This window comes from Electrona antarctica (assembly GCF_951216825.1).
Source record: "Electrona antarctica genome assembly, chromosome: 18".
NCBI classification, from domain to species: Eukaryota; Metazoa; Chordata; class Actinopteri; order Myctophiformes; family Myctophidae; genus Electrona; species Electrona antarctica.
Window position 1 is genome coordinate 198,310 of NC_136799.1, and position 9,806 is coordinate 208,115.

At 44.5% G+C, this 9,806-nt stretch overlaps 1 protein-coding gene across 1 annotated transcript in view; it reads left to right on the forward strand.

The window, feature by feature from the left end:
• Positions 1–311: 311 nt before the first annotated feature.
• The window catches only part of LOC306942650 (alcohol dehydrogenase 1-like), a gene marked incomplete at its 5' end in the record, with an annotated part of 11,544 nt that continues 2,049 nt past the window's right edge, over positions 312–9,806 (forward strand). Inside the window, 3 exons of the mRNA XM_079528658.1 lie at positions 312–329; positions 6,105–6,206; positions 9,584–9,741. Coding sequence (XP_079384784.1) covers positions 312–329; positions 6,105–6,206; positions 9,584–9,741 — 278 coding nt within the window. The remainder of the gene's footprint in view (positions 330–6,104; positions 6,207–9,583; positions 9,742–9,806) is intronic.

The window sequence follows — 9,806 nt, forward strand, 5'->3', positions numbered from 1 at the left end:
TTCATATGGGCGTGTCCACATGCTTCAGCAGCAGTATATAAACCTCTGCTCTGTGTGTCAGAGTGCTCTCCTCAACTCAACCCTAACGTATGCTTTATACTTAATATACTTCATAACTTCAACTTACTTCTACTTTCTTGTACTCACTTAATATACTTTATAACTTGAACGTACTTCTACTTGTAGCCTGTATACTCACTGTCAGCCTGCCCTGTCCTCGACTCAACTCTCCTGGTCATCTCCTGCTCATCTCCTGCTCATCTCCTGGTCACTGTAGTGAAGTCTGCTCCTCGTTGCACCACCCAGACATCATGGCAACCGCAGGGAAGGTGAGTAAACATGCTTTCATCTAGTAGTGCTTCTGAAACCTTTCGTTGTCATACGGAGTGTATAGCCTACAAACGGAACCAAATGTAGGGAAGCGTCAGTTCAGAGTTGCAGACCATTTGGGTCCCCGGTCAAGCATTGATGTTTTTGGCAGTTAAATTTAGATTTTAGTTTTAGTCGTAGTCTCTTGAATAGTTTTCATTTAGTTTCAGTCACATTTTAGTCACCTGGAATGTCTTAGTGTTAGTCTGGTTTTAGTTGACTGAATATCATAAGATTTAAGTCGACTCAATCTACAGTTGATTTAGTCGACTAAAATGTATTTTGGTGGGCGTTGATGCCGTTGTAAATGACTGTTTTTTGCTGAAAATAACCGATCTACAAGCTCACAACGCGTCGGAGCGTGACGCGTTGTGAGCTTGTAGATCAGCTATTTTCAGCATGCAACCAAGTGTAAAATGACTTATACTGGATCTCTTGTCCACTAGTCCCTTCCTAACATTTTAGTCTATATTTGTTGAAGAAATTGTCAGTATATTTAGTCACAGTTTTAGTCATCATAGCTTAGTTTTTATTAAGTTTGCATGTAGTTTTTGTCAGTGAAAAAATATATACTTATTTTTGTACCCCTATCTTCACCAAATCTATTCGGCCAAAAATAACTCGCTATAGGTGTAATGTTAGAGACCACAGAAGACATGTAAATATGAAATAAATGCTTAAACATGTAGCTAGGTGTAATGTTAGAGACCACAGAAGACATGTAAATATGAAATAAATGCTTAAACATGAAGCTAGGTGTAATGTTAGAGTCCACAGAAGACATGTAAATATGAAATAAATGCTTAAACATGTAGCTAGGTGTAATGTTAGAGACCACAGAAGACATGTAAATATGAAATAAATGCTTAAACATGTAGCTAGGTGTAATGTTAGAGACCACAGAAGACATGTAAATATGAAATAAATGCTTAAACATGTAGCTAGGTGTAATGTTAGAGACCACAGAAGACATACTGTAAATATGAAATAAATGCTTAAACATGTAGCTAGGTGTAATGTTAGAGACCACAGAAGACATACTGTAAATATGAAATAAATGCTTAAACATGTAGCTAGGTGTAATGTTAGAGACCACAGAAGACATGTAAATATGAAATAAATGCTTAAACATGTAGCTAGGTGTAATGTTAGAGACCACAGAAGACATGTAAATATGAAATAAATGCTTAAACATGTAGCTAGGTGTAATGTTAGAGACCACAGAAGACATGTAAATATGAAATAAATGCTTAAACATGTAGCTAGGTGTAATGTTAGAGACCACAGAAGACATGTAAATATGAAATAAATGCTTAAACATGTAGCTAGGTGTAATGTTAGAGACCACAGAAGACATGTAAATATGAAATAAATGCTTAAACATGTAGCTAGGTGTAATGTTAGAGACCACAGAAGACATACTGTAAATATGAAATAAATGCTTAAACATGTAGCTAGGTGTAATGTTAGAGACCACAGAAGACATACTGTAAATATGAAATAAATGCTTAAACATGTAGCTAGGTGTAATGTTAGAGACCACAGAAGACATGTAAATATGAAATAAATGCTTAAACATGTAGCTAGGTGTAATGTTAGAGTCCACATAAGACATGTAAATATGAAATAAATGCTTAAACATGTAGCTAGGTGTAATGTTAGAGACCACAGAAGACATACTGTAAATATGAAATAAATGCTTAAACATGTAGCTAGGTGTAATGTTAGAGACCACAGAAGACATACTGTAAATATGAAATAAATGCTTAAACATGTAGCTAGGTGTAATGTTAGAGACCACAGAAGACATGTAAATATGAAATAAATGCTTAAACATGTAGCTAGGTGTAATGTTAGAGAACACAGAAGACATGTAAATATGAAATAAATGCTTCAACATGTAGCTAGGTGTAATGTTAGAGACCACAGAATACATGTAAATATGAAATAAATGCTTAAACATGTAGCTACTGTGGTGTAATGTTAGAGACCACAGAAGACATGTAAATATGAAATAAATGCTTAAACATGTAGCTAGGTGTAATGTCTGTTTTCTCAACTCGCTGTTTCTCTGCAAGACATTACTCTATAAGCCATATCTCCAAAACTGGTGGGTCAAACTGAACAACCAATATGTCAATTTGAAGCTCTGATTCCCTGCTTTCATATTATGACAATTCAAAAAAATCCAATGGCAGTCCCTCAGTCACTGAGGTACTGCAGTGTGTTTGCCATGGGGTCACTTTTGGAAAAGATATTTTAACCTCAACAGGACTTGATTCCTGGTGATCAACATCATGGTCACATCACAGGCATGCAGGTGTGTAAACATGATATGTGACCAGGTCTAGCAAAATGGTCCTCATCTCGCCTATAATGAAAAGGCAGAAAATCTAAAATAAACTTGATTTTTTTTTTTTTGTGATTTTCGTTTTTTTCACATTAACACAGTTTGAATGTTGAAGAAGGTTTTCATTCCAACAGATTATTGATTTGGGCAAATTAAATGTATACATTTATAAGTCAAAGTAGGCTAGCCAGCTCTAGGTGTTGAAATGTTGTGAACATTCAAAGGGGATTTTCTCAGCTTTGAGTAAAACGGCACAATCATTTTAAAATGGTCATATCTCCTTCAAATATTTTCCAATTTCATTGAATGATACATCATATGAAAGCTTACATTCTGTACTTTAATAATCTGTAAAAAACTGAAAAATTACTCTGGTCGAGATGAGGCCCTATTTGCCAGACCCGGTCACATATAAGGAAAAAGAGATAAAGGACAAAAAATAACTAAACAAATGATGTCAACAGTGAGACATATTCAACATTCAAGAAGTTTAGTTTGTCACTAACCTACACAGATGCACACAGAACACAGAAGGACAATGAACAAAAGATGACAATAATAAAAAGATAATAAATACAGATTATAGCCTACAGTTATTATAAAACCGTTTTCCCTTCGTTATGCAGATTAGTTCCCAGATTGTTATAAGTATATATATATATATATATATATATATATATATATATATATATATATATATATATATATATAAAAAGATCTTCTAAATCCTCCAGTTTTCTGAAATAAATATGTTCACGATTTTTCAAAAATAGCAGAACTAATAGCGCTACGAGCTTGTAGATCTGCTATTTTTCAATAGCTAAAGTATATAACACAATAATGCTTAAAACACCAGAAGGGGTTCCCGCCCTGAATGGGGTTAATCTGGGCGGGGGGGGGCCGTGAGAGGCGAGCGGTGCATTCAAGTCACGTAGGCAGCAGGACATTATGGAACATAACTGAAATTAATCTTGAAGCCATAAAGTGTCTGTAATTAAATCCCACGCGTATCAAAGTGTGGTGATAAGATCCTTCCTGGTGTTAATGAACAAACCCAGGAACTCCCTCTTTATGGTGTTTGCCTGCCTCTGGCTGTCGAGGTATAGGTCGCTTTTCAGAGAATAGATTATGTCATGTATTATATGCGACCTAAATGATGTGGAAAATTAATTTCATTGTATGTTTTATTGTACCCTGTATGATGATTTGAGAGTTCCACTGTTTGAGGCAATGCAACAAAACAAAACAAAATCCTGATCTATTCTGGCTGTTTAAAAGTGCACAAACCAATATTTATTTACAATATAAACAAACATATGATTCAAACAATACTAATGTACTAAGTGGGGTGTGGGTGTGTTAATCAGTAGATCAGTATTGTAAGTGAGTGGATGTGTGGTGAGTGTAGTGTAGGGTGTTGAATAGTGCAAACACACGCTGCTGCTCTCATGGAAGGAGAGAGAGACTGAGCGTGGCCAACGCCCAGCCATTTATAGTGCACCTTGGGAACACTGGCCAGGTGCTCCCAATGCACCTGATCGGCAACTCAGAACCTGTGGGAAGCCAAATGCATAGGTCTACAAGAATACGCACACAGGCCCTAGTAGGCCAACTACAGGGCCTGTGACACCTGTCACAGGCCTAATGGAGGATTCTATTTTATGGGATTTTATTTTATGTTGTATAATTAATGTGATCTGCCTTGTACGGATCTGGAGTGTATTAGTCAGTTTGGTATTCACTTGATCATAATTGTTTGCAAACTGTCATGTGGGTTTATTGTCATTATGTAAACTATAAAAAGTGTCCTGTGAGTCCAGCAAGTCCAGAAGAAGCATGAAACTTAAATAAAGAATCAATCAATCAATCAATCAATCAATCATGTTTTACTGCACTCCATGTCACCATCTGGCCACTTCTGATCAGACTCAATTACATTTTTATAGTTTCATATGGCCACAAGTGTAATTAAATTAAATTTAAGTGTAATAAAATGATGCACCCACGCACGCACGCACGCACGCACGCACGCACACACGCACGAGAACGAACATGCGACGCATCACAATTACTAATTTGACAACTTTAGTAGTTATTTTTTTGCAGATTAATATTTTTATTACAAAGCATTCATTAATATGCTAAGGGCTAATTGCCACCACGCCGGTCGTTAATCCCACGTATTACACGACAACGTAATACTTTAATTCATGCACTGACCCAAAAGGAACAACACGAGTACTAGGGCTATAGGGCGTGGCAGTCCCGCCCCCTACCAGGGCCCAGTCCCGCCCCCTACCAGGGCCCAGTCCCGCCCCCTACCAGGGCCCAGTCCCACCCCCTACCAGGGCCCAGTCCCGCCCCCTACCAGGGCCTAGTCCCGCCCCCTACCAGGGCCCAGTCCCGCCCCCTACCAGGGCCCAGTCCCGCCCCCTACCAGGGCCTAGTCCCGCCCCCTACCAGGGCCCAGTCCCGCCCCCTACCAGGGCCCAGTCCCGCCCCCTACCAGGGCCCAGTCCCGCCCCCTACCAGGGCCTAGTCCCGCCCCCTACCAGGGCCCAGTCCCGCCCCCTACCAGGGCCCAGTCCCGCCCCCTACCAGGGCCCAGGAAATTATTCCCCGTTCATTTTCCTCAGACTTTTCAAAAAGTATTTAAAGACCTTTTAAGCCTCGTACAAAGCCAACTCTTGTCGTGACAAATCATGACAACAAACACCATTTTTCGGGTTGAACAAATAATTAGAAAGAAGAAGAAAACGGCAGGTTACAACACTTTTGTTTTTCTTCTTTGTAATTTTGTTTGTTGTCATGATTTGTCACAACTCGAGTTGGCTTTGTACGACGCTTATAAGGTCTTTAAATAAATACGTTTTGAAATGTCTACGGGAAAAATGCACTGGAAACTATTTCCTGGGCCTGTCGTCATGAAAGGGGGCGGGGCTGGGCCTGGCGTCGTCATGAAAGGGGGCGGGACTGGGCCTGGCGTCGTCATGAAAGGGGGCGGGACTGGGCCTGGCGTCGTCATGAAAGGGGGCGGGGCTGCGACGCTCTATAGGGTACTAATTTAACCCTGCTATTTTTGAAAAATCGTGAAAATGTGGCACAAATATTTGAATATAATATTCTTTCAGATAACTTTTGTTTTTATTTCGACGTCAGGCCTAAATGGGTTGAGAAGAGCGTTTGGTTACGTGTTTGTTTACGTGGTTTTATGAAACGAACACTTTGCAGAGGATAATTCAAGCTTTCTGTATACAGCTGCTACAGTGTTGCAATGTCGGTTTTGGCAGCAGATTTAGATTTGTGTGTGCGTGTGTGTGCGTGCGTGCGTGCGTGCGTGCGCGTGTGCGTGCGTGTGTGTGCGTGCGTGTGTGTGTGTCTTCAGGTCATTAAGTGTCGTGCGGCCGTGGCCTGGGGACCGAACCAACCGCTGGTCATCGAGAACATCGAGGTGGCCCCGCCCCAGAAGAACGAGATCCGTATGAAGGTAACGCACGCACGCACGCACGCACGCACGCACGCACGCACGCACGCACGCACGCACGCACGCACGCACGCACGCACGCACGCACGCACGCACCTGTGTTTGTGGTGGGAGTGGATTTCTGTTAACACCCCGAACACCCGGGGGCATTTAGGACCATTGAATCAGGACGCCCAGCGATGTGCAGCTTCAGGGCATATTTCAGCCTATCTGAGATTTGCACTTGACCTAAAGTAACGGTGTAATTGCTTTTTTAACAAGACTTGAACAATGTTCAAAAGTATAATATCCTTTAAAAAAAAGTAATGAAAAATAAAAAACAACCATAAGTGGCCTTTTGCCTAGAGAATCAGCCAGAACAGCGGTGGAGTGTGGATCATTACCAGCGCTCAGCGCTACAGTGAAAAGTCAACTGATCGACGGACAAAGCTCCTCGGACAGCGCTTTTATAAAGCTAAAGGTGGTGCTTCTCTTCTCTAATGCGTGGGACTCACTTCTGTTAGTCGGCTGCTCTTTATAGTCTGTTTGTTGTCTCACAGTCTCAACGTGTCTACTCTGCACCGACGTACGGTAGCTTCTGTTCACTGACTGTGTCTACTCTGCCCCGTCGTACGGTAGCTTCTGTTCACTGACTGTCTACTCTGCCCCGTCGTACGGTAGCTTCTGTTCACTGACTGTCTACTCTGCCCCGTCGTACGGTAGCTTCTGTTCACTGACTGTCTACTCTGCCCCGTCGTACGGTAGCTTCTGTTCACTGACTGTCTACTCTGCCCCGTCGTACGGTAGCTTCTGTTCACTGACTGTCTACTCTGCCCCGTCGTACGGTAGCTTCTGTTCACTGACTGTCTACTCTGCCCCGTCGTACGGTAGCTTCTGTTCACTGACTGTGTCTACTCTGCACCGTCGTACGGTAGCTCCTGTTCACTGACTGTGTCTACTCTGCCCCGTCGTACGGTAGCTTCTGTTCACTGACTGTCTACTCTGCACCGTCGTACGGTAGCTTCTGTTCACTGACTGTCTACTCTGCACCGTCGTACAGTAGCTTCTGTTCACTGACTGTGTCTACTCTGCCCCGTCGTACGGTAGCTTCTGTTCACTGACTGTGTGCTCTGCCCCGTCGTACGGTAGCTTCTGTTCCCTGACTGTGTCTACTCTGCACCGTCGTACGGTAGCTTCTGTTCACTGACTGTCTACTCTGCCCCGTCGTACGGTAGCTTCTGTTCACTGACTGTCTACTCTGCCCCGTCGTACGGTAGCTTCTGTTCACTGACTGTCTACTCTGCCCCGTCGTACGGTAGCTTCTGTTCACTGACTGTGTCTACTCTGCACCGACGTACGGTAGCTTCTGTTCACTGACTGTGTCTACTCTGCAGCGTCGTACGGTAGCTTCTGTTCACTGACTGTGTCTACTCTGCACCGTCGTACGGTAGCTTCTGTTCACTGACTGTGTCTACTCTGCCCCGTCGTACGGTAGCTTCTGTTCACTGACTGTGTCTACTCTGCCCCGTCGTACGGTAGCTTCTGTTCACTGACTGTGTCTACTCTGCCCCGTCGTACGGTAGCTTCTGTTCACTGACTGTCTACTCTGCCCCGTCGTACGGTAGCTTCTGTTCACTGACTGTCTACTCTGCACCGTCGTACGGTAGCTTCTGTTCACTGACTGTGTCTACTCTGCAGCGTCGTACGGTAGCTTCTGTTCACTGACTGTGTCTACTCTGCCCCGTCGTACGGTAGCTTCTGTTCACTGACTGTGTGCTCTGCCCCGCCGTACGGTAGCTTCTGTTCACTGACTGTGTGCTCTGCCCCGCCGTACGGTAGCTTCTGTTCACTGACTGTGTCTACTCTGCCCCGTCGTACGGTAGCTTCTGTTCACTGACTGTGTGCTCTGCCCCGTCGTACGGTAGCTTCTGTTCACTGACTGTCTACTCTGCCCCGTCGTACGGTAGCTTCTGTTCACTGACTGTCTACTCTGCCCCGTCGTACGGTAGCTTCTGTTCACTGACTGTCTACTCTGCCCCGTCGTACGGTAGCTTCTGTTCACTGACTGTGTCTACTCTGCCCCGTCGTACGGTAGCTTCTGTTCACTGACTGTGTGCACTGCAAGGCGCTGCGAGAGACCTTTTTGTTCTTCCTTTTCTGATGCGCCTCAGAAACACAGAATAGGGTGAAATACAACATGAAAAAAACGGTGCAACCATGGATTTTACCGATGCAAGCACTCCGCGAACGATGCATCGAGATTTCACCCGTCAATTGTATCCGATACACAGTGAATGAACCGATGCACTCGCATCGCGCACGTCTGTATCCATGTATCCATACGTATGTATCACGTCTGTATCCATGTATCCACGTCTGTATCCATGTATCCATACGTATGGATACATACGTATGGATACATGGATACATACGTATGTATCCATGTATGTATCACGTCTGTATCGATGTATCCACGTCTGTATCCATACGTATGTATCCATGTCTGTATCCATGTATCCATACGGATCCATTATTGTCCACATGCCTAGTGCACACGTCATTGTGGGTGTCATTGCAGATCGTGGCCACCGGGGGTGTACCACATGTTGTATCATTGTGTGGTTGTCATTGCAGATCGTGGCCACCGGGGTGTACCACATGTTGTATCATTGTGTGGTTGTCATTGCAGATCGTGGCCACCGGGGTGTACCACATGTTGTATCATTGTGTGGTTGTCATTGCAGATCGTGGCCACCGGGGTGTACCACATGTTGTATCATTGTGTGGTTGTCATTGCAGATCGTGGCCACCGGGGTGTACCACATGTTGTATCATTGTGTGGTTGTCATTGCAGATCGTGGCCACCGGGGTGTACCACATGTTGTATCATTGTGTGGTTGTCATTGCAGATCGTGGCCACCGGGGTGTACCACATGTTGTATCATTGTGTGGGTGTCATTGCAGATCGTGGCCACCGGGGTGTACCACATGTTGTATCATTGTGTGGGTGTCATTGCAGATCGTGGCCACCGGGGTGTACCACATGTATCATTGTGTGGGTGTCATTGCAGATCGTGGCCACCGGGGTGTACCACATGTTGTATCATTGTGTGGTTGTCATTGCAGATCGTGGCCACCGGGGTGTACCACATGTTGTATCATTGTGTGGTTGTCATTGCAGATCGTGGCCACCGGGGTGTACCACATGTTGTATCATTGTGTGGTTGTCATTGCAGATCGTGGCCACCGGGGTGTACCACATGTTGTATCATTGTGTGGGTGTCATTGCAGATCGTGGCCACCGGGGTGTACCACATGTTGTATCATTGTGTGGGTGTCATTGCAGATCGTGGCCACCGGGGTGTACCACATGTTGTATCATTGTGTGGGTGTCATTGCAGATCATGTTCACCGGGGTGTGCCACACCGACCTGTACCACATGTACGAAGGGAAGCACGAGGCCGGCTTCCCGACGGTGCTGGGACACGAGGGGGGGGGCATCGTGGAGAGCGTTGGACCCGGAGTCACCGAGTACCACCCAGGTGAGGGGGGGGGGGAGTGGGGGGAGGGGAGGACCCGGGGGTCACCGAGTACCACCCAGTTCAGTAGGGGGGGGGGGGGGG